The 24,663-nt window shown below is 56.6% G+C and overlaps 1 protein-coding gene across 1 annotated transcript; it reads right to left on the bottom strand.

Annotated features, from left to right (window-relative positions):
• Positions 1–2,438: 2,438 nt before the first annotated feature.
• On the bottom strand, positions 2,439–18,649 carry Gna11 (G protein subunit alpha 11). Its single transcript, XM_041669446.1, has 7 exons — positions 18,283–18,649; positions 8,006–8,190; positions 6,482–6,636; positions 5,734–5,862; positions 4,826–4,955; positions 4,595–4,748; positions 2,439–4,515 (listed from the first exon to the last, which is right to left on the bottom strand). The coding sequence occupies exons 1-7, from the start codon at positions 18,416–18,418 to the stop codon at positions 4,325–4,327; spliced, it is 1,080 nt and encodes a 359-aa protein (XP_041525380.1). The 5' UTR covers positions 18,419–18,649; the 3' UTR covers positions 2,439–4,324.
• Positions 18,650–24,663: the final 6,014 nt, after the last annotated feature.

Consider the following 24,663-nt stretch of genomic DNA (forward strand, 5'->3'; position numbering starts at 1 on the left):
GGACAAGCAAGCATGCTTTATCCTCCGTGGCCACCTCGTCCAATCTCACCTCCACCAGGTCCCCACCTGGCCCTGGCAGCCATGCCCATGGCCCCCCGCAGCAGTCACCCGGAGTCCCACAGGCGGGCAGGCCCGGTGCTCCTCCCTCTGCTCCAGCCACACAGGCCTTCATGCTCCAGCATGCTAAACTCCACACTGTTTTCGGACCTTTGCAGGGCCACATCCCCCACCTCGGGGGCCTTTGCACGCTCTGCCCCCCCCGCCCCCCGCCCTGAGGCCTCTGCACGCTGTGTCCTCTGCCCTGGGGCCTTTGCACGCTGCGTCCCCGGCCCTGGGGCCTTTGCACGGTCACATTTCCCACCCCAGGGCCTTTGCATGCTGCGTCCCCTGCCCCGGGGCCTCTGCACCGGCCCCATCCTCACTAGGACCACTTTTCTCCGGGGACCTACTCATGTACCACAACGTCCTGACTTCTCTGTGGCTATGATAAACAGTGTGACCAAAAGCAATTTATGGGTGAAAGTTTATTTCATTTGACTTATGGTTCCAGAAGGTTCGAGTCCATCATGGTGGGGGTGACAGGACAGCAGGTGGCTAGGGCCAGAAGCTGACTGGTCACATTCATCACACACTAGGAAAACAGAGCAAGCCCCCCTCACCTCCCAGGCCGTACCTTCTAAAGGTCTCTTGGACTAGCACTGGCCAGGTACCTGAGCTCACAGGGGCATTTCTCAGTCAGGCACTACAGCCACCTTCTCAAAAAAATCTTTCCTGGGGCCAGCAAGAGAGTTTAGTCCAGCAGGGCGGTGGTGGCACACACTTTTAATCCCAGCACTCGGGAGGCAGAGGCAGGCGGATCTCTGTGAGTTCGAGGCCAGCCTGGTCTACAGAGTGAGTTCCAGGACAGGCTCCAAAAAACAAATAAATAAATGAAAATTTCAGCCAACAAAGGAGATTGCCACTAAACCTGAAGACGTTGGTTCGGTTCCCAGAACCACTTGTACACTGTACTTTGACCTCCACCAGTGTCCCATGGCACAGACCTGGGTAGCTTCGCGTCAACTTCACACAAGGAGTCATCAGAGGAAAGAACCTCAGTGAAGGAACGGCCTCCGTGAGATCCAGCTGTAGAGAGGGCCCAGCCCACTGTCAGTGTTTCCTTTCACTGGGCTGCGGTCCTGGGTTCTACAGAAAGCAGACTGAGGAAGCCATGGGGAGCAAGCCAGTGAGCAGCACCCTCCTTGGCCTCCACATCTGTTCCTGCCTCCAGGTTCCTGCCCTGCTTGAGTGTCTGTCCTGGTTTCCTTTGATGAACAGTGATGTGGAAGTTTAAGCCAAATAAACCCTTTCCTCCCCAGCTAGCTTTTTGGTCATGGTGTTTTATTGCAGCAATTGTGACCCTAAGACACTCTATAAGTAAAAAGGAAATTTTTTCTGAATGACTGGTGTAACCCTAACCCCTAACCCATCTCACACTCCTCCTGGATCCACCACCACCCCAGTGAAAACTGTGTGTGTCATCATTGGAATGGCTCTGCGGGGCACACAGGACCCTGAGGTCGCCTGAGTGGGAGAGGAGCCTGGGACCTTCTGGCACAGTTGGTGGGACTGAGACAGGGCATAGACGCTGCAGCGGGAAACAGCAAAAGGTGCCTGTTAGCCGACTCAGTGGCCAAGAGCCAGAAGTCATTCTGTACAGACGGTGAGACACACGGGGACAGGAGTGGGGAGGGCGGGTGCCAGGGCTGATGAGGACAGAACTTAGTGCAGGGAGATGGGAAATTGTGGAGGGTGCTGGGGACAGCTGCACGGGGGTAAGGATGAGCTTCATGCCACTCAACACTCTAACTTTGTGTTCCCACGTGTCTGTAGAGGCCACCACTGTCTTCCTTGATTGCTTCCACCTTGGTTTTTGAGACACTCTGAACCGCAGCTCATGGACTGGCTGCCAGCAAGCTCCCGGGATCTGTCTGCCCCAGACGCACCCCACCACGCCCAGTCCAGCATGGCAGGATTGAACTCGGATCCTCCTGTTTGGGTGGCAAGCACCCTACTCACTCAGCCATCTCCCAAAGGCATTTTCTTTTTTTCTTTTCTTTTTTTTTTTTAAGAAATGGTGACAGCACACACCTTCAATCCCAGCACTTGGGAGGCAAAGGCATCTCAGCGAGTTAAAGGCCAACCTGGTCTATCCAGCAAGTTCCAGGACAGCCAGGGCTGTCACACAGGAAACCCTGTCTCAATTGCTTGCCCAGCACCCTGCAGCAGAGACCTGGTGGACTTTCCTCCTTGGCGAGGTCCTGGCAGTGGCTCATAGGTACTTTCTCTGTTCCTGCTCAGTCTCCATGAGATACTGGGTGACACCCACAGGTGCCTTCTGGATGGGCTTGCTCCGCCCCCAGCCCCTACCTTTAACAATAACCCCGAAGGAGCCAGAGTTTAGGAACAAAATTTATTCCGCTTTAAAACAGAATCCAAGAGAAAGATATGAAAAGGTGACTTCTGCGAGACTTTCTGGGTTATGGGGTCAAGGCCCCGATCCGCTGCTGGCACCTTGGCATCCAGCTCTGGTGGCCAAGGGCCTGCAGGAGCCTGGTGCCGAGTTGGGTGCCCGAGTCTCCCCCAACTCACGAGGAACATGCTTTGCAAAGGACGAGGGTAAACAGTGTTCTGAGTGCTCTCCTAATCGGGGCTGTGCAGTAATATACAAGGGCGCAGCAGCCACTCCCAGCGCGTCAGGGCAGACAGAGAAGTCAACATGTCCCCTGCAGTCGGGGTCCCTTGGCGAGGGCCAGGTTGGATGTGGGGAGGCTGGGTCCCCATCCTGACCTGTGTAGCACAGCCCCAAGGCCCTGGCATACTTGGCACACTGAGAAGGGCTAACACTTTGCTGCTTGGGGAGGCCCAGCCCTCACACACCTGTACAGTCCCAAGTCCTCTTCCGCTGGGCAGCGGGTCCCGCTGTGCAGCAGATGCCCTACTCTTTGGGGACTGGGCCCTCCCAAGGGCTGTGTGGCCAGGACGACCCTGCCATCCACACAGCCCTGTTGTGGTTGGGATGGCACAAGACTGGACCCTCAGCTGGAGACAGGAGAGGAGCCCAGCATGAGAAGGTGGGGAATCCACGGGCTGGAGGTCAGGAATGTGGGTGCTTGTCACAGCCACCTGTCCATATCCTGGGGCTCTGTCGTGTCCACTGGTCCCTTGTTCCCTTCTGCCTGGAACAGCAATTGTGGACAACTGCCCAGACTGGCGTGTGTCTGCGTGGACACTCTGGGGCCTGGAGTCCAGCATGGCAGGCAGGACAAAGGCATGGCCAGATATCCAAGCCCAGAATGCACGTGCAAAAGTAAAGAAATCGGACAGACAGACATTGTAGTGTATATGAGCAACAGGGGGCCGCCTGTGTCATGGTCATGGCCACCACCTCCTGGATGCTGGCCCTTGGGCTTGGGAAGCACCGGGCATGGTGCAGTGACTGGGGCCGGGGACCAAGGCGTGGGGCGAGGCCACTGCCCTTGTGTGGGGACGGACCTGAGAATATTCAGAAGAGGCCCCTGTGCATCCCGCTGTCACGGAGCTACACAGGAGGCGCCTCCAGCTGCCCAGCGCCTCCACTGCCCAGCTACACACAGCCCCTTGGGGTCCCCAGGATCTTTGCTGGCCAGGCCATTGGGGAGCAGATCTCAGGGACTCAATGTCCCTGAAGGCTCTGCGGCAGGCCTGGCCCTGTCTGAGGCAGTGGGGCACACAGAAGTGACAGCCACTCAGAGCAGGGGACCTGCACTGTGTCACCTGCCCTGCCAAGACAGAGTGCAGGAGAGTATTTCTCTTTTCTTCAAAAATAAAAACAAAACAAAAAACGGTTAGGCACTTCCCAGGGTGGGCACGAGGGCCACCCACCCCCACTTCTTGGAGTCTGGGGAGCAGATGGTGCAGGTTGTGAGTATACATGGGATATCAATAACTTAGAAAAGGGAGACTTTGTGGTCCCCAAACCTCCAGCCTTCCTGGAGGACTCGAACTTGGGACCATAGGCTTGGGCTGCAGTGTCCCTGACTTTGATCACCTTGTGGCCATAGGGGACTCTTTGGGAGGGCCCACTGCTGCTCATCATGTGTTTCTCTCTCTCTCTCTTTCCCTAGGAAAAAAAAACTCAAGCCACAAGGAGTCAAGGCCAGAAAGAGGCTACCCCTGCCCTGGAGGATCGGTGACAGGGACAGGAAGTGAGAGGGAAAGGAGACCCCAGCCCCGGTGCGCCCTGGCCCGTGGTTTGGGTCACGGGATGCGGAGGGAGCTGGCCCTGGTGGTGGCCACACCCTGGTCACACCAGGTTGTACTCCTTCAGGTTCAGCTGCAGGATGGTGTCCTTCACAGCGGCAAACACGAAGCGGATGTTCTCAGTGTCGGTGGCACAGGTGAAGTGTGAGTAGATGATCTTGTCGCTGTCGGGGTTCAGGTCCACAAACATCTTCAGGATGAACTCGCGTGCAGCTTGTGCGTCCCGTTGTGGCCCTGCAGGGAAATGAGCAAGGGCTGAGGTCAGTGGCAGCCAGGCCTTGGGGTGACAGTGGGGACATGAGGCAGTGCTCACCATCGAACTCGGGGAAGTAGTCGACCAGGTGGGAGTGCAGGATCTTGTCTTCTAGAAGGTCCTTCTTGTTGAGGAAGAGGATGACGGACGAGTTCTGGAACCAGGGGTAAGTGATGATGGTACGGAACAGCGCCTTGCTCTCCTCCATGCGGTTCTGTGGGCCGCACACACGGTGAGCAAGCTACCCATGCCTGGCCCCCTCCTGGCCCCCATGAGTGTCCCCAGTGTCACCTCGTTGTCTGACTCCACCAGGACCTGGTCATACTCGCTCAGGGCCACCAAGAACATGATGGACGTCACGTTCTCGAAGCAATGGATCCACTTCCTGCGTTCTGACCTCTGCCCGCCCACGTCCACCATCCTAAAGGGAGACCACATGACAACTCAGTTCCTGGGTGCTGCCTGCAGCCCATGCCCGTTCCTGAAGGACGACCAGGCAGGTGTCCTTGTAGATGTTCAAGTCCCTTACACAGATGGGGCAGTTTTTACCCAGAACCTGGGTAACTTTCAGACCTGAATCCCCTCTGTATGGCTCAGAACCACATAGCCCTGCACAAGCTGGGGCAGACACCCTTTCCCTGCATTTGTGCTGGTGGCTCTGGCCTAACTCAAGGAGGGTGACAGCCTCTACCCCATGGACTTTACCTGCTGGTGGTATGGGAAACACAGGGCTGCCCATCTAGGCACACCTGGCCAGGACTCAAGGTTGCTGGCCATGCAGTCCCCATTGGAGTGGCCGTGGCAGTCTAACACGGACACCTGGCTGCGGGGGCATGTGCCTAGGAGGGGCCGCCACAGGGAAGGAAGGACATGGTGCACTCATGCCCTGGGAAGGCCTTAGACGGGAACACATCTCTGCCCTGATGTCATGGCACCGTCAGGGGTTGTACAAAAAGGCAGGAGAGGCAGAGATGGCACAACATGCCTGCAGGTCAAGGGAGATGACTGGGCCAACTGTCACCTAACCCATCCTGACCTCATTGTGAACCCTGCTGATGGTAGCCCTCCTGAGTCTGTGGGTGCACAGGCTCACTGGGGTCCCAGGGAGGGGTCCTGCCAGGCTCTCCAAGCAGGGGCCGCCTCAGGGCCTTCTCCATAAGCCCGCCAGCCCATATGCCTCACGGAACCCTGGCCATCACCTGAAGATGATGTTCTCCAGGTCGAACGGGTACTCGATGATGCCCGTGGTGGGCACGCGCACCCGCAGCACATCCTGTTGGGTGGGCAAGTAGCCCACGGTGGCGATGCGGTCCACGTCCGTCAAGTAGCTGCAGTGGAGGAGTATGTGCTCAGGAGCTGCTGCGGACAGTGGCGCAGATCCCACACCCACAAGAGACAGGGATTTGGTGCTGTGTGGCACAAACTGGGGACTGGAGGGGCCAGCAGCCTGGTACACTGCCTCCATGGGCCTAGGGACACAAGTGTCCCAAACAGAAAATGATCCCAGGACAGCTGGAACGGGGCCCACAGTACAGGGGACATCTCATAAAGCTCAACTCAGGGTCAGAGTGGTTTTGGGCTTAGAACAGGCAAGCCAGTCGGACAGCCGCTGGTGACACTCACTGCTGACCTGGGAGCCCGTGTGACTCTCCTGAGCTGTGACGGCCCCTAAACATGCTCAGCCAGCCAGGGCCGAGCCTCCTCCCAGTGAAGCTATAGGGAATGGGGAGAGGCTGCAAGGAGGGTGGTCTACTGGACCCGCTGAGAGGCCTGAGCGTGAGGAGGATCAGTAGGGGGTTGGGCCAGCCTTCAACTGTGTGCTCCCACAGATCTAGACGGCGGTGCAGAGAGCTGGCCAACCCTGTGGGCAATGAGGCTACGGACAGGCCACCCCCATCCTATGGCCTCAGGGGCCTTGGGTTAGCCATGCATGCCAGCCCCACTCACTACTTAGCCGAGTCAGACAGCTGGAACTCCCGCCTGCGATCGTAACACTCCTGGACCCCGGGGTCACTCCACAGCGTCTTGATGGCGTTCACGTACTGGTGCTCGAAGGTGGTGACTTTCTCTACATCCACCTCCCGGATCAGGAGTGCATTGGCCTGACGGAGGGAGGGCAGGCCATGAACTCTGGGGGGCCCTGGCCAAGCAGGGAGCCTGCAGAGTTGGCAGAGCAGTTAGGGGAGCTGCAGCTAGGGTTCACAAGGCTTAGGCCTCCTGGAGGCAACAGACCCAGCAAACCCAGCAGCAACCGGGGCGAGTGCCTCACAACCCGTCTTTCCTGGCCATGCCAACTAAGCTGTGATCCACTGTGTGGGTGGAGGCAAGGACTGGGGGAGTCGAGGATGAATCTGCATTTCCCTTTCTGCAGGCCTTTGTTTTCTGAAACAAGGTCACGTGATCCAGGCTGACCTTGAACTCATCCTGGCACTCTAGAATGGCAGATGAGTATACCTGAGTTATTGGTGTGTGTGCACGTGTATGCACATGTAACCCAGGGCTTCAAGTCCTCCAGACGAGCCTCTACCCACAGGAATCCAGCCCAAACCCTGCACCTGCTCCTGGGAGGTCCAGAAAGGGGACTTCAGGCTGGGGCTGCACCTCCTTTGTGAGCTACTAAGAGGTGGCCCCTTCCACAGCCCCAGGCCAGAGGAGCCAGTCAATCACACAACACCAGCGCCCAAGGGCCTGACTGTGGGTGGATCATACTCTTCCCAAGGTGGCTCTACATTGCTCACACAGCACCTACCAGGCCGCCTGGGCCTCACTCAATCCTGTGTGTGGTGGGGGGAGCATCTGCCCATCTGCCTGTCCTTAAGTGGGAAGAACCCCAACCATGACAGTGACTGCCCTGACCCTTGTGTAGGGTAGGAAGCTTCCAGAACCTGCCCCCATCGCCCTGTTTGTGGAAAGAGCCAGAAAGGAGAGCTCACCCACAGCACTGGGCTACGGTGCCCTCCCTGCCCTAGATAGCCTGGACAACCATAGTCAAGAGGCTGTAGAGACACTGGCGTCAGGCAGGCTGAGAGCCAAGGTGCCCCCACATATCCCGAGCCACAGGACCCTAACTAGACGCCAGGGGCTCTGCAGGTCCCCATGATCTGACTCGAGGTTCTTCCGATAATACCTGGCCCTTGAGAGACAGAGGCAGAGGGATGGCAAGCTGCAGACCGACCGGACTACTAAGGAAGACCTTGTTTCTAAAGCACCGGGGTTGGGGGCCTGGCTCAGTGTGACTTCAGACCCAACAGGCTCCACCCAATTTCAAGACAAAATAAGTCGGGCGGTGGCTCAGGAGGCAGAGACAGGCGGATCTCTGAGTTTGCGGCCAGTCTAGTCTACAGAGTAAGTTCCAGGACAGCCAGGGCTACAGAGAAACCCTGAATTGGGGGGGAAAAGAAGTCCAGAGGGCATCGGTCTCCAGGTAGTCAGGTAGGTAGGATAACAGCCTGACCAGCCCCCACCCCTCACCTTGTTCTGCTCATACTTGTAGAGGATCTTGAGCGTCTCCATGGCGCGCACCATGGCCTGCATGGCGGTGAAGATGTTCTGGTACACCAGCTTGGTGAAGCCACGCTTGTCCTCCTCCGAGTAGCCGGCGCCGTGGATGATGCGCATCTGCTTGATGAAGGTGCTCTTCCCGCTCTCCCCAGTGCCTGCAGATGGCATTCATTTCTCACCGCAAGCTCGCAAGTTCCAAGCCCCGCCCACTTGCCCCCCAGATGTTCTCCCAATCCCTAGGGGTCATGCTGTCACCTGAGAGCACCAGGCACTCCCCACTCCCTCAGGAGCACGTCCCCGGGCCCTTCCATGGCCCAGCAGCCCTGGGGTCTCGCCACCAGCCCCCACGACAGAAGGTCCCCCCCCCAGGTCAGTGTTAATCCCCACTGACCCCCTGCAGCCAACGAGCAAGGCTCACACATGGTCAGCACCAGGGGTGCTCACTTGGTCACCACAACCCTGATCTCAGCATGGACCCCACCCACACCTCCCACACCTGAAGGTGTGCTGGACGCTTGGCCCCTGCAGGAAACGCCCAGGGCTGGCCCCAGGGAGGCTGCTGGCCTCAGGCAGAGGCCCTGGGGACAGCTGCTGTGCAGCGGCAGAGTGGGTAGTGGCTCCCTGCCCCGCTGCTCTGAAGCTGTTCTCTCTAGGCCGCATATGCTGGTCCCAAGTGTTAGGAACTTCTGCTGCAGCTGTCCCAGCCCTCTGGTGGGGGTGCCTGCAGCCATGATGGCTCCTCAGATGCTTCATCTAGAGCTCAACCCTCCAAAATCAACAACACCCTCTCCAGGCCAGCCAGGGCTGCACTGTGTGAAGGACAGGATATTATCAACTCTTTGGCATGTGTGGTGTACGTGTATGTTTACACACTCACACCTGTATGCACAGCTGCGCCAGCACACGTATGAGCGTGCATGCAAAGGTCACGGCAGACACATGCATTAGGTCCTGGATGGGAAGGAAGCGAAAGGGAAAGATAACAGGAGGCAGAGAGCTGTGCCGGTACAATGAAGCTGTGTCAGCACGAGGACCAACACCGGGCGCCCAAACCCACAAGACGCCTGGAGATGAGGGTGTTCCATCCACCTACAACCTCAGTGCTCGGAGTGCAGGCGCCCCTGGTAAACTAGGCTGGGCTCAAGTGGGGCTGGCTCGGTGAAGTACAGGAGGGATGGAGGAAGACACTCGGCACTACCCTCTGGTGAAGTACAGGAGGGATGGAGGAAGACACTCGGCACTACCCTCTGGCCTCCACATTCATATGCACACGTGCGCCTGTGGGGACACACATGCAGTGAAGCACACACTCATGCCAATAAATTAGAGGTGTAAAATAGGCATAGGGCTGTGGCTCGCAGACAGAGCTCCCATAGAGCCGCCCAGTGAGGGCTGGGGGCGTGGTCATGGTGGAGCCCTGCCTAGAATCCCCCAGTGAGGGGCTGGTGTTGGAGAGGGCCTGTGTGAGATCCTGAGCTTCACCCTTAACACTGAATACATACAAAAAAACTACTGTGAACCCACAGCCCAATGGTTCTCAACCTGTGGGCCATGACCCCTTTAAGGGTCAAACGGCCCTTTTAAAGGGGTCGCCTAAGACCAACAGAAAACACAGATATTTACATTACGATCAATGACAGTAGCAAAATTACAATTATGAAATGGCAACAAAGTAATCTTTTTTTTTTAAAGATTTATTTATTTATTATGTATATAGTATTCTCAGTACTCTGCCTGCAGGCCAGAAGAGGGCACAGATCTCATTACAGATGGTTGTGAGCCACCATGTGGTTGCTGGGAATTGAACTCAGGACCTTTGGAAGAGCAGGCGGTGCTCTTAACCACTGAGTCATCTCTCCAGCCTAGCACAAAGTAATCTTATGGTTGGGGTCCTCACAGCATGAGGACCTGTGTTTAAAGGGTCACGGCATCAGGAAGGCTGGTACATCAGCAGCTGTGAGAGTTCTCACCCAGGCAGGAACAGCGCAGGGCAAATGGCTCAAAAGAAAGGCCCTGCCCCGCCCACAGCGAATGATGGACATGACGGGAGAAAGACACTCACATTCAGGGCACAGATGCTATCGAGTACACTGGGCTTAATCAAAGGATCACACGAGCATATCAGGGACTTGGGAGGCAGTGGCGCACACCTTTAAGCCCAGCGGTCAGGAGGCAGAGACAGAAGGTCTCTGAGTTCCAGGCCAGTCTGGACAGCATCAAGGCCTCAGCTGGCACCGGTCCAGCAGAGCTCTCCAGGAACACAGTGAACGCCCACTTGTTCATGCATTCCCTGCAGAGACTCCCAGGCTGTCACACGCGCGTGCACACACACACGCACACAGATATGTGAACTCCTGCTTTTGGGCAGGGAAAACTGCAGTGCAGCCCAGGCTGGCTGCATGAAGTCCCTACCACAAACTGAGCCAGTGATAGAGTCTTCAACAGAGGGAAAGCAAGGGGGCAAGCTGCGAGAGACCATGCGGAAGACAGAGTATTCCCATTACATGGAACCCCTTAGACTCTGTCCCTTCTGGAGTTGCCGATTCTAAACATTAAGACCCAAGGCCTGGCTGGGTGGTGGCGCACGCCTTTAATCCCAGCACTTCGGAGGCAGAGGCAGGAGGATCTGTCAGTTCGAGGCCAGCCTGGTCTACAGTGTGAGTTTCAGGATAGCCAGGGCTACACAGAGAAACCCTGTCTTGAAATCCACCCCCCCCCAAAAAAAGCAAAAAAAAAAACCCCAAGGCTCAACAGACAACTTGCTGTTCTTGTGGAGGACCTGGGTTGGGTTTCCAACACCCACCACGCTCAGCTCTACCCCCAGCTCTTGGGATCTGTCTCCCTCTTGTGTCCACCATAGGTACTACACACATGGGAAAAAATTACTACAACTTTTTCTGCTCTTACGACTCAGGCCCACAGAAACACAGGGGTGTCCCATAGCTTTTGTCACTGTGCCCTTGCCAGCAACCAGCAGGTCCCAGTGTCCTGCCCTGGGCCCACTGAGCTTGGCCTAACACATTGCCCAAGGAGGCCACATGCAAGCAGGCAGCTGCCAAAAGATGACAAGCCATCATACTGGGTGGAAAAGGGCCACTGTAATGATGGGCCCAGACAAAAGAGGGCCACCACAAGAACCCAAGTCCAGCAGGAACTCAGGCTGCTGGACAGCAAGCTAGGCCTGGCTGGGTCCAAGCTTCAGCCCACCCTGTGGCCTTGGCTACAAAGTAACAGCATGTGCCAGGGTCAAGGACGTAGCTGGGGCCAGTACCCAGGCGTGTGGCTTCACTAGTGGCAATGTCTCTGGGAGCCAACTTCACCACTGTCATGTCCCGTCACCCCACATCCAAGAGCGGGGTACAGGCTCAGGATCCCCCATGCAGCAGACCCAAGTCATACTTGGGACCATACACAACAGCCAGTGTCCATGGTCATGGACAGGGGTGGCATTAAGGAGTCCTGGGGGGTGGTACCCCTCCCCCTAGCTCAGAGTCAGCTCCCCATGCCTTCCTGCCCAGGGCAGAGTCAGGCTCACCTGTGGACTAGCAGCAGGTGTGAGACCTGGACGAACGGATCACAAAGCAAGGGCAGAGGAATGCCGGGTTGGCGCCTTTCCCTGGGGAAGCTGTATGTGGTGTCAGTGAGGGTTCTGACACCGCTCATCTCTGCTTCCAACCTCTGAGCCCACAGACAACAGCACTTTTTACACACATCCAGAAAACACCACGATAAAGCCACTGAATTCATACAGCCTGTGGTCCTCAGCCGGCTCGTGCTGGGGTGGTTTGATACTGGGGGTCCCCAGGCATCCTGCTGCCCCTGCTGACACCAGGTCTGCTGTATCCATCTGAAGACTAAGGTACCCACAGAGCAGGACATAGACTGCAGCTGGCAGACCACACAGCGTGCACCCAGCAGAGCCCAGAAAGGCTGGCCACAGCCAGACCTGTTCAAACAGGCCACTCAGACCTCTCCAGTGGGAAGAGAAGAGATGGAGGGACTGAGCCTCCACCCTGGGAGAGAGGCAGGAGAAGGGAGAAGATGTTGTAAGGCAGGAACAGACAGACAGATGAAGGATGAAGGGATGGATGGGTGGAAGGGTGAGAGAATGGGGTTGGAGCATGCAGACACTGGCTGTGGTACCCATCCCCTGGCACAGTGTTCACATATGTCCACAGTCTCAGCATCAGAGTCACCTCACAGAGGCTGCCAGCTGGGTGTTGGCGCCAAAGACTGAGGTGGGAAGAGGAGGCAGGAATGCCCCTCACATCCTGGGTGACGCTGGAACATGCGGAGCAGCATGTTTGTCATCTCCCCATGGAGGCTCTCAGTAACCCAGTGAGTCAACCTGGAGTCAGGTGAGGAAGTGCAGCCCCATACAAGCTACAGCAGCACCCACAGGCTCAGGCCCCGCCCACAGGCTCAGCTGGGACCTATCACTGAGACCTACTTGAGGGAACTGAGTCACAGAACAGTTAAGTGGCCTGATGTCACACGGTCACTGCATGACAGGCCTGAACACAGCTGCATGTTGTGGCTTTAAGGCTTGGTTCCCGTCCTGTCTCATGACAGTGCCCTGGGTAGTGAAAATCACAGCTGTAAGGGTGACGCCTGCCACCAACAGTCGCGGACCACATGCACCAGTCTCTGAACTCGTTGCTGCGATCTTATCTCTGGGCTGGTGGCAAAGTCTCCCATGGGCCCCAGTGTGTGGGCACCGATGGCCTCAGAGGGTCATAGGCCACACCAGTGGCCGATAGTGAAGGCTCATGTTCTCTACTGCACAGCAGCCCAGACTGAGCACCCCCACAACCTGCAGGCACCACTCTTGGGCATACCCCCTGCCCTGGGCCTCCACACGTCCCCAGGCACTAGTACCAGGTCCGGCGACCACAGCGGACACTTGCTGACAGCAGCTGTCTTCACCACACGTTGGAAGGCTTTCCTCACTTGGTTTTCTTTTTTCAGACAGGGTCTCACTATGTAGCCCAGGCTGGCCTAGAACTCACAGATCTGCAGGCCTCTGCCCCTTCAGTGGTGGGATCAAAGGCATGCCTCACACCCAAGGAGTCTAAAGGTATGGCCTCCCAGCTTTACCCCTCTGGAGGGAATGCATGGAACAGCAAACCTGCACTGTGCGCTGGGAGCGTGAAACCAGCCTGGGCTACAGAATGGTCAGGGCCGTGGCTACAGCTGAGTGGTGGAGTAACTATCGGGCACACGTGAGGCCCCAGGTCCTATCCTCAGCACCCACAAACCAAGCTCACCAGCATTTGCTCCTCCTAGGTGGACGCAGGAAGAACAGAAGTTCAAGGTCACCACCAGCTAAGTAGTGAGTGTGAGGAGAGCCTGGGCTCTGACACAGAAAAATCAAACCCTATTTATGTGGGCTAGGCACAAAGAATGTACGGGCAGGGCTGGGTCCCCAGCCCCTCCAGGGCTTCCCTGCAAATTCCTCATGATGCCCATCAGTCTCCGGTCTCCAAACTGGGCCAAGCCAGTGACCCTGTGCCCACCACATGGCCCTTCAGGACACCCTGTGGGCTCAAACTTCAGTACTCTGGCAAAGGGGCAGAGTTGGATTGCCCAGTTCGCCAGCTGTCACATCCTCATGTGACAACGTTACTTGAGGGGAGGGGACACACCAGGAAGTCCAGACCCTGCCCCTGCCCCTAGCAGCCACAGCGACGCTGGAACGGCCAGTGCTCAGAGCTGTCAACTGTGGACAGGCCCAAGGCAGGGGCCCACCGCTGACCGTGTGGAGCCTCTGAGGATGGCCATGATGCAACAGCACGGTGTTCCCCTGAGTGACCACATCCTGTCACACAGCCACCCTCGGACCTTGTGGTGACCCAGAAGCCGGGGTGCTCAGTCCCCTGCAGAGGTGGGTATGGGGCCAGCAGTGCACCAGCCTGGGTGTGCAGAATGCAGACTAAACCTGCACCTAGCAGCTTGGCACTCTGAGCACCGCAGATCCTGGGGACACTGCTGTGGGTGTACCTGGGTCCCCAGGCAGTCGCTAACGACACACAACTGTGCAGGGGACACTGCAGTAAGTGCCACGCTGCCTCATACTGAATCCCACAGCACTTCCTACCACGGAGGGACAATGCTCCCACTTGATAGAAGAGGAAACTGAGGCCAGGATACCCAAAGAAAACTAGTGGTCTTAACCAAGGCACACTCCCACATGGGGCAGCTTGAAGGACCAGAGGGGGGACTGCCCAGGGTGTCCCCTGTGCACCCTGAGTAGCTGGTTCCAATGACCAAGGGGTCCACTCCATAGGAACAGCAAAGCCCACGGGTGTGGGTGTCATGTCGTGCTGCTCCTGGACCCCATCCCAGAAGCACGTTGAGGACATGGGTGGCCGTCACACTGGGGAGCTCCAGGCACAATGGGTGGAAGCAGGAATCGCTATCCAGTGTCCTGCAGGGACTGGGGTGCCCCACAGGGAACAGTCAGGCACAGGGACCCTGCCACCCAAGTTGGGGAGAGCGTCTCTAATAGAGGAACCAAGGAAACAGGGAAAAAAGTCCCAACGATGACAAACAGCTGTGATCAGCAGTGGCTGGATGCGGTGCCCCCAGCTCCCAACCCGCCTAGCCCCAGGGAAACTGAAGCACAGACCTGCACACATGCTACACAGTGAACAGTGAAGCCCACCCTGCACCTGCACACACTAGGCCTTCTCCATGATAGGCCACTGCCTGGGGTCCAGGGAGATTGCAGTCCAGCTCCTGTAGACACCTCAACTCTACTCTGAGCCTCGGTGATTGTGGGGGGCAGCTACACCTGAACCCAGAAATCTCCAGCAGAGCAGCACACATCCCCAGCCTGCTGTCGCTACAACGACACCCTGGCTGGCTTCCTCATGCTCCCAGGGCCACAGCCTGTCCCCAGCAGGGCCATCAGTGCTGTGGTCCTAGCTGGAGCAGGTGGCCCGAGTAGAGAGGCAAGCTGTGCTTCCCACAGGCAGCGGGCCGCAGCACAGGCCGCTGCAGACGTCTTAGGGAACTGTTGGCAGAGGGCTGAGGGGGCCACCACTGCCCCGTCACCTCTGACTCAGGATAGGTCTCATCACAAAGTGGGGACACCTTAGAGATACAACCTGTCCCCGCTTCTGGAGACAGGGTCTCATGCAGCTCAGGCTAGTCTCAAACTCCCTATGTAACCTAAGAGGACCTTGAACTCCTCTTAGGAGTTCACCTCCCAGGCCTGTGCCCCAACATCTGCTCTGTGTGGTGCAGGGGATGGAGTGTGTCTTGTGTGTCTTGCTGGGAATAAGTTCAAGGACCCCAGGGGGAGGGGCGGCACATCCTGGCCTCCTGAGGAGTGGCCTGAAGCCACCAGAATCTTAGGACAGGAGCAGCAAGTAGGGAGCCAGCTGAGGCCTCCTTCCCAGGGCGGGAGGCCAGCCCAGCCCTTGGGCCACCCCCGCCGGATCCCCGGCCTTTGGCCGCCCAGCCCGCGGCTCAGGACAGGAAGCTGGGAGCCAACCGCCTGCTTTATTTAGAAAGCTGGGCCCAACCCTGCCCAGCCTCAGGGACAGGGATTTCCAAGTGAGACCTCTGGGTGGCTGGCTCCCCAGTGGCAGGATTGCTCTGTCCCAGCCTGGAGTCACACAGGGAGGCAGAGGCCCCAAGGCTCAGCAGAGTCTGAGGACCATGGGGACCTCAGAACAGTGGCGACATGAGTGGAAATGGACGCCTGGCTTGCTAGAAGGGCCTCTCCGGTTAGTCCCGTGTGCATCACTGGTCACCACAAGAACCACCTGGAGTGTCACAGGAAAAGCTGGGAGTGTGGCACCCCACAATGAGAGGTGTACACAGTCAGCCCTGTGTGGCTTCACTTCTGAGAACTTGTTCTGGTCACCAGTCAGTTTTGCAAGTTGTTATTTTACACCAGACACGACCATGTGTGACTGAGCAGGGGTTCTAAGCCTGGGGACACTGAGTGATGCATAGGGACGCGTCTCACTACCCTGCAGCGCCCAGGACGCCCACCGCAAGAACAAGACGGGACACTGGGCTGAACCTCTCTGCCTGGCTGAACAATCTCCCCAGGCCACATGTGAACCGGCAGGGTGTGACGGGACACACCAGCGAACAAAACCTATTCCCAGACTGTTCCCCACAGGTGCACGGTCAGTGTGAGGGCGGCGGCTTCAAGCCTGGGGGTTAAGGCCAGAATCCAGTACAGAGGTGGGGATCCTGCCTGCTCTGGAGCCACAGGTCCCCCTGCAGACAGTGTCATGAGCGCGATGCATGCAGGAGAGTAGAGCAGGTTCCAAGGCAGACTCCCCGCCCTGCTCACAGAAACCCCTCCAATGGCTGGGACCAAAGGCTGTTAGGATGGTCACTTTTCTGAGCTCCCAGAGCCAAGGTCAAGGCCACCTCCTCTGGGAAGCCCTCCCAGCAAGGCACTGAGCAATGCCAAATGCTCAGGCGTGTCCTACTCAAGAACACTGTCCCTCTTCTACTCCGTCTCTGTGAAGCAGCCCCAGACGCTTCTGTGGAAAGAGTGTGAGGGCACAGGGGGCACCAAGAACAAGTTTATAGGATGGACGGATTGTACCACGTGCAGGTCAACGTGGAGCCCCTCAGCTGCCAGCCAGTTCAGCCAGGCCAGAGCGCAGGACTAGGGAGCACCCCTGAATCTGAGGGGACTTCAAGGCCAGCGCTGGGGAAGGGACAGAGCTGGGATGACACACCACTGGACTCGGTCACCTGATGTCATCCTTATGAAGCAGCTTACTGTCTCCAAGAGAAAGTTGACCCTCTGCAGAGGTTAGCTAGAGCTACACTGTAACCCCCAAATGGCTACCATGGGGCCACTGTTGTTCGCCCTGGGCCTGTCTTCTCCTTACCCCTCCCTTCCTGGAAGGCAGCTTTGAGGGAATTCCAACATGCTGGGGGAAGTAACTGAGGCTCCTCTACTCTACAGCACACAGGCCACAGCAACAGGAGACAGTGCCCCTACCTGTCCTCTCCCATGTAAGAATGCCAGTCCCACTGCTCCCATCCTCCTAGTCTAAGGCTCCAGACAGTCCCTTCCTCAGCTTCTCCAAGGCCACCTCTTGCCCTGGGCCTCAGTTCCTAGACTGAGGCTCGGCTCACCAAGGAGCTGGGAGGGGTGGTGGGGCTCCCAGTCTGTCTGTTTTGTAAACCTCAACAGGGCCCAAGCCACCTTGCCCTCATTTGGGGCTCTTATTTGGGGTAACAACAAGGGGACAGCTGGACCTGGGCTCCCTGGCTCCCAGCAACAGGTGGGCCTTGAGGAGTCAGAACCCCAGTGAGCAGGAGACACTCACTGAGCTTCTCTGGGGTGGACGGCGTGAGAGGACAAGACTGGACCCTAGAGGGATGGGCAGGGAGGCTGCAAGGCTGACTGTTGGGACAACCGACGAGGTTCAGGTGAACAGAAGCCCAAAGAAGGAGAGCCATCCACTCTCCTGCACCCAGCTCCAATGTGGAGGAATTCAGAGATCTACAGAACAGGGAGGGAGGCAGGGGAGTAGCCATGAAAGGAACCAGCCTAGAGCAAAGCAGGACTTTTGGGGTGTCTAGTCCTTGGAGGCAGAGAAGAGGGTGCAACCAAGTGGGAACTATCCTGGGGAATCTGGAAGCCCAAGGGATGTCATGAGGGCAGGGCAGCCTACAGCGTTCACCCTGAGGATATGTGGGGAGAGGGGAGAGCAGACCGGTGCAGCAGGGCCAGAGGCCAGCTCCTGGCAAGAATTCTCAGGAGAGAGAGAAAGCAAGTCCCCAAGTGTGCTGAGGACCGACGTGGCCAGGAGATGAAGAAACCTGCCTCCTGGGATATCAGAGGCAGGAGGCTGACCCCGAAGGAATCTAAAGTCTGAGCAACAGGCAGGCTGGCCACAAAGGGTCGCACAGGCTGAGCCCCGGGGACTGCCACCGCAGGCCCAGGCCACATGCACAGCGCAGGGTGCAGCAATCCCGGAAGGGCTGACCGCTGCGGGGCAGCGCTGACCAGTTGCTCCGGGGACACCCGGGGTGGCCCGGCCGGCCTTGAGCAGCGGGCCGGGGTCGGCGGGGGTCGGGGGAGGAGGGTGGTCGCGTGGGGCTGTCACCTAGCTCTGCTGGCGCTGCAGGGTCGCCCGAGACTGAGAACCCGGAGGGCTCGGGCGCCCTGAACGCGCGGGGACCCCCGGCAGGGCCCGGATGCCCCGATCGCCCACCCGGCCCCCGTGACAGAGGTCCCACGGCACGGGGATGCGGCTCACCGAGCAGCAGCAGCTTGAGCTCGCGCCGGGCATCGCGTTTGTCCCGCCGCAGTTGCTTTTCGATCTCCGCGTTGATGCGCTTCGACTCCTTCACCTCGTCGCTCAGGCAACACGCCATCATGGACTCCAGAGTCATCGTCGCGGTCCCCCGGCCGCCGCCGGCCCGGCCCTGCCTCGTCCCGGTCCCTCAAGGCCCGGCCCGGCCCCAGAGGTGCGTCCGCCGTCCGCGCCCCGCAGCGCAGCCGCCACCGCCGCCACCCGCAGCCGCCGCCACCGAGCGCCGGCGCCCGACGACCTGAAGGGCTGCCACGGGCCCCGCGACGGGCAGGCGGCGCGGCCAATGGGAGGGGCCGCACGGCTGCGCGCGCGTGCGCCCGCGCCGCAGGGACGGGGCAGGAGAATCGGCCGGGGGCGGGGCCTCGCCGCTCGGGGGCGGGGTCTGGACGGTGCGGCGCAGGCGCGCGTGCTGTTGCGCCGACGTGGGAAGGAGCGGAGCGCTCGGCCGCTGGGCGCGAGCGCCGAGGATTGTGGGAATGGGGAAGACTGGCCAGCCGAGCTCGGTTCCTCTCGGGAAGGGGCTTTACGAGGATCCTCTATAAAGGCCCCGCTCGGCTGCGCTCGGCTGCGCTCGGCTGCGTTCGGCTCCTCTCGGCTCGGGGAGGAGCGGCTCAGCCTGCTCGGCTCCTGTCCCGAGCGCGGGGCCGGGAACAGAGATCGAAGTTCGAAACCGGCTTGAGCGCCCGCCGCGGCCATCGCTGCCTGAGGATGTGCGGAAATGCGCCGGCCTGGCTCGCCTGCCCACTCTTAAGCAGGCCTACTATGTGCCGGTCAGAAATGCATGCCCGGCTGGGCGGTGGTGGCGCACAATTTTAATCCCAGCACTCGGGAGGCAGAGGCAGACGGATCTCTGTGAGTTCGAGGCCAGCCTGGTCTAAAAGAGCTAGTTCCGGAACAGGCTCCAAAGCTACAGAGAAACCCTGCCTCGAAACAAACAAACAAACACACAAAAAAAGACAGTACATGAGCTGAGTGTTTTTCAATATCCAACGTATGCGAAGCATGGATGCTGTGCCTGCTGTATACCAGACATTGGCACAGCACCTACTTCTACTAGGGACTGTTGTAGATGCATTGCCTGTATGTACCAGACATTATAGAGCATTCTGTCGACCCGGCATTAGCATCACCCTGCTAACTGCCAGGTGAGGTATAAGCATTAGGTCTGCCGAGTATACCAAGCACCAACCTATGCTGCCTGGCTGGAGTGGAGCCAGTTCCCTAAGCATGGAGGGACTAACTCACAGACCTGGGAAGTGTTTTCTCCTTCCAGAGAGACGCGAGTACACAGTCAGGGCTCAATCACTGTGTTTGGCATGTTAGTAAAAGACACCAAGAACTCAAAAGCCAGGTGCTCTCTGGGTTGTGGGGTTGTCCCTGGCCAGGGACACTGATCTCGGCCTTGAGATAAGGGGCCGGAGGGTCAAAGTCCCCATTTACTAGCTGACTGTGGGTGTGGGGAGATCACTCCCCGAAACTCTCTGTCGGGCCCAACCCCACCTCAGGTGTTCACAGTCCAGACAATGGGCTCCTGGTGGCCCAGGGAGGTCAAAGTAAGCCTTGCAGTTCACAGGTGCAGAGGCTCAACCTGGGCATCCTGAACGCCCAGTGACAGACATGCGCCATCAGACCCGGTCAATAATTTTATTTATTTATTTTCTTTATGTGCCGTAGTGTGAGGGTGTCAGATGCCCTGGAACTGGAGTGATAGTTGTGAGCTGCCATGTGGGTGCTGGAAAGTGAACCCAGATCCTCTGGAAGAGCAACCAGGGCTCTTAACCACTGAGCCATCTCTCCAGCCCCTCACTTTTATTGTGTATATACATGGCTCCCCTTTCTTCCCTTTCCTCCCCCGCTCCCCCACAAGGTTTCTCTGTGTGGCCCTGACTGCCCTGGAACTCACTCCATAGACCAGGATAACCTCGAGTTCAGAGATCCGCCTGCCTCTGCCTCTTGAGTGCTGGGATTAAAGGTGTGTGCCACCATCACCCGGCACCTTTTCTTAAATGAATTTGCCTTTATTTTATGCACACTGATGTTTTACCTGCATTCATGTCTACGTGAGGGCGTCGGATCCCCAGAACTGGAGTCACAGGTGGTTGTGAGCCCATGTGGGTGCTGGGAACCGAACCTGGGTCCTCTGCAGGGGCAGCAGGTATGCTAACCGCTGTGCCCCAGTGATATGACCCCTTTCCCACAGGGACATATGTGGTCACCAAACCAGATACGGGCACAGGAGGTCACCCTGGGCAACATGGCAAATTAAGAAGAAAAAAAACCCAGAGCCTGGGGCAGGGATGTAGAGGGTGGAGAATGGAGCCCGGGGCAGGGATGTAGAGGGTGGAGAATGGAGCCCGGCGCAGGGATGTAGAGGGTGGAGAATGGAGCCCGGGGCAGGGATGTAGAGGGTGGAGAACGGCTCAGCAGTTAGAGCACTGCTGCTCCTGCAGAGGACCTGGCTTCAGCTCCAGCGCCCACATGGTTGCAACCCTGTCGCTTCAGCGCCTGGACTTCTTCTTTTTTTTTTTTTTTTTTTTTGGTTTTTCGAGTCAGGGTTTCTTTGTGGTTTTGGAGCCTGTCCTGGAACTAGCTCTTGTAGACCAGGCTGGTCTCGAACTCACAGAGATCCGCCTGCCTCTGCCTCCCGAGTGCTGGGATTAAAGGCGTGCGCCACCACCGCCCGGCAGCTCCTGGACTTCTGAGTTGGATTTCTGGCCCCTTTTTCCCCACCCCTACCCCAACTCTGCTCTGTTTGGGGTTCATGAGTCAGGGATCATCGCTTGGGAAATTGTCTTCAAGAAAGAGTCCCAGGGGCTGAGGGGGGCTCAGCCAGTGAGAGCGCTTGCTATGCAAACGTGAGGACCTGAGTTCAAATCCAGCACCCTCAAATGGCACTGAGTGACATCCTAGCAGACACGGGTCACCAAGTGGCCAAGGATACCACGTGGCCTGTGCAGCTCCAGTCTCCACGTGGCTGCACTTGGGGGAGCCCATCTGCAACCATGAGAGTGCCCCACTGCAGGAGGGATAGACAGAGGGACAGATGGACTGAGGTTCTGTAACCTAGGCTGACCTGGAACTCACAGCAATCCTCCTGCCCAAGCCTCCAGCAGGCTGGGCTGGTGAATGGCCTTCCATCACTGTGCTCAGTGCTGTGGGACCTTTTAGGAGCGGGAACCAGGCTAACTTCATGATGGTGACACCCTGAGCCCCTGTGGGTGTGGGCACCCAACACCAGTAAAGAATCCAAAAAGTTGGCATAAGAACAGACAGGAGGACCAATGGAACCGAATAGAAGACCCGGATATCAATCCACACACCTTCAAACACCTGATATTTGATAAAGAAGCAAAAAAATAAATAAATAAAGGATAAAAGAAAGCATATTTAACAAGTGGTGCTGGCATAACTGGATACCAACATGTAGATGAATGAAAATAGACCCATATCTATCACCAGGCACAAAGCTCAAGTCCAAATGCATCAAAGACCTCTACATAAAGCCAGCCACACTGAACCTTATAGAAGAGAAAGTGGGAAGTACGCACTTGAACACATTGGCACAGGGAACCACTTCCTAAATAGAACCCCAGCAGCACAGACACTGAGAGAAACAATTACTAAATGGGACCTCCTGAAACTGAAAAGCTCTGTAAAGCAAAGGACACGGTCAACAAGACAAAACGACAGCCTACAGAATGGGAAAAGATCTTCACTAACCCCACATCAGACAGAGGTCTGATCTCCAAAATATACAAAGAACTCAAGAAATTGGACACCAAACCACCACATAATCCATTAAAAAAAATGGAGTACAGACCTAAACAGAGAACTCTCAACAGAGGAATCTAAAATGGCTGAAAGATACTTAAGGAAATGTTCAACATCCTTAGTCATCAGAGAAATGCAAATCAAAACAACTCTGAGATTCCATCTTAAACGTGTAAGAATGGCCAAGATCAAAAACACTGATGACAATTTATGCTGTAGAGGTTGTGGGGAAAAGGGAACACTTCTGCATTGCTGGTGGGAGTGCAAGCTGGTACAGCCCCTTTGGATGTCAGTGTGGCGATTTCTTAGAAAACTAGGAAACAACCTTCCTCAAGACCCAGCAATACCACTTTTGGGTATATATCCAAAGGATGCTCAATCATGCCACAAGGACATGTGCTCAGCTATGTTCACAGCAGCTTTGTTTGTCATAGCCAGAACCTGGAAACAACCTAAATGCTCCTCAACTGAAGAATGGATAAGGAAAATGTGGGTACATTTACACAACAGAGTACTACACAGCAGAAAAATAAATAACGACAGCTTGAATTTTGCAGGAAAATGGATGGAACTAGAAAACATCATTTTGAGTGAGGCAACCCGGACACAGAAAGACAATTATCACATGCACTCACTCATAGGTGGTTTTTAAACATGAAGCAAAGAAAGCCATCCTACAAACCACAATCCCAGAGAACTTAGACAACAATGAGGACACTAAGAGAGACTTACATAGATCTAATCTACATGGGAAGTAGAAAAAGACTAGCTCTCCTGAGTAAATTTGGAGCATGGGGACCTTGAGGGAGGATTGAAGTGGGAGGGGAGAGACAGGGAGGGGAGCAGAGAAAAACGTAGAGCTCAATAAATATCATGGGAAAAAAAAAGAATCCGAAAAGTACCAGGCATGGTAGCTCTGGTCTTTAATCCCAGCACTCAGAAGGCAGAGGCAGGTGGATCTCTGTGAGTTCAAGACCAGCCTGGTCTACAAGAGCTAGTTCCAGGACAGCCTCCAAAGCTACAGAGAAACTCTGTCTCGAAAACAAAACAAAAATAAAAATAAACGAACAAAAACAAAATCAAACCCAGCCTGGTCTACAGAGCGAGTTGCAGGACAGCCTGGGCTGCACAGAGAAACTCTGTCTCAAAAAACCAAATAAATAAATAAATTAAATTGAAGAATTCAAAAGGTGGGGCCCTGTGGTGCATGCCTGTCATCCTAGCCCCTGGAAGGCTGAGGCAGGAGGATGACGGCTAGCCTGAAGAGCAGGAGAGACTAGGAGTCACCCTATGACCTTAATGAGCCTGGGTTTCAAATTAAGAGCACTGGGGGCAATCTAGGGAAATGAAGAGCAGAGCAAAGGCAATGGTCTGGCACCACCGGTACCTGAGGCCCCAGAGCTGAAGTCCAGGCCACCACGCCAGGACGGCCGCTCCCTCCTCCTGGCCCTGCCCTTGGACCCAGGATGGAGGGTTTATGGAACCCACGTGGGCCGGGGACAAGGCTAGGGACAAGGCCGCTCCCTGCCTCCGAGCTCAGACAAAGGTGAGGAGGCCTGGGGGAGCTCACAGGACACTGGGTGGAGATCCAGGCTTTGCACAGCCTGGAGATTGTTCCCCACGCCCTGCACTGAGTGACACGTCCGTGCAGAGCCACCTCCGACTCTTGTGACACACAGAACTGTCCGCTCAGAGCCCTAGGGACGAGCACTGCCTGAATTAAAACATCTTTATTTCTCCTTTTTTTTTCCCCCCAATCCAGGGTTTCTCTGTGTAGGTTTGGAGCCTATCCTGGCAATTTTCTTTGTAGACCAGGCTGGTCTGGAGCTCACAGAGATCCACTTGCCTCTGCCCTCCGAGTCTGGCCTATTTCCATTTTTTAAAAATGCCTTTTTAAAAAATGTACTGATGGCCGGGCGGTGGTGGCGCACGCCTTTAATCCCAGCACTCGGGAGGCAGAGGCAGGCGAATCTCTGTGAGTTCGAGGCCAGCCTGATCTAGAAGAGCTAGTTCCAGGACAGGAACCAAAAAGCTACAGAGAAGCCCTGTCTCGAAAATAAAAAAAAAAATGTACTGATGTTGCTTTTAAACTTTTTATTTTAATTTTATGTGCATTGGTGTTTTGCCTGCATGTGTGTCCGTGTGAAGGCATTGGGTCCCCTAGAACTGGAGTTACAGACAGGTGTGAGCTGGGGATTGAACCCTGGTCCTCTGCTATTACCTGCTGTCACCAGTCCCCTTAAAAAAAATCTTAAGAGGAGATCTTACTATGCAGCAGAGGCTGGCCTGGAACTCACAACAATCTCTGCCTCCTGTATGTCGTGGTGACAGTCTGAGCCCGGGAGGGCTTTCCAGTCGGGAGTGACATCCCCGGGCTGCCTGTCTCTGAGCTGTGTGCATGCCAGTCACATCTGCAGGAGACAGGGCCTGACCACAAGTGCCCATGAGCACATGGACCAGGCGTAGCACACATTTGTCACTTGGAGGCAGACAGGTGAGGAGTAGTTGGAGGCCATCACGATGAGTTGGGGGTCAGCCAGAGCCACATGAGAC

Source organism: Microtus oregoni, unplaced genomic scaffold, assembly GCF_018167655.1.
Source record: "Microtus oregoni isolate MIOR12 unplaced genomic scaffold, Mior012 000019F_ref0000042, whole genome shotgun sequence".
Lineage (NCBI taxonomy): Eukaryota > Metazoa > Chordata > Mammalia > Rodentia > Cricetidae > Microtus > Microtus oregoni.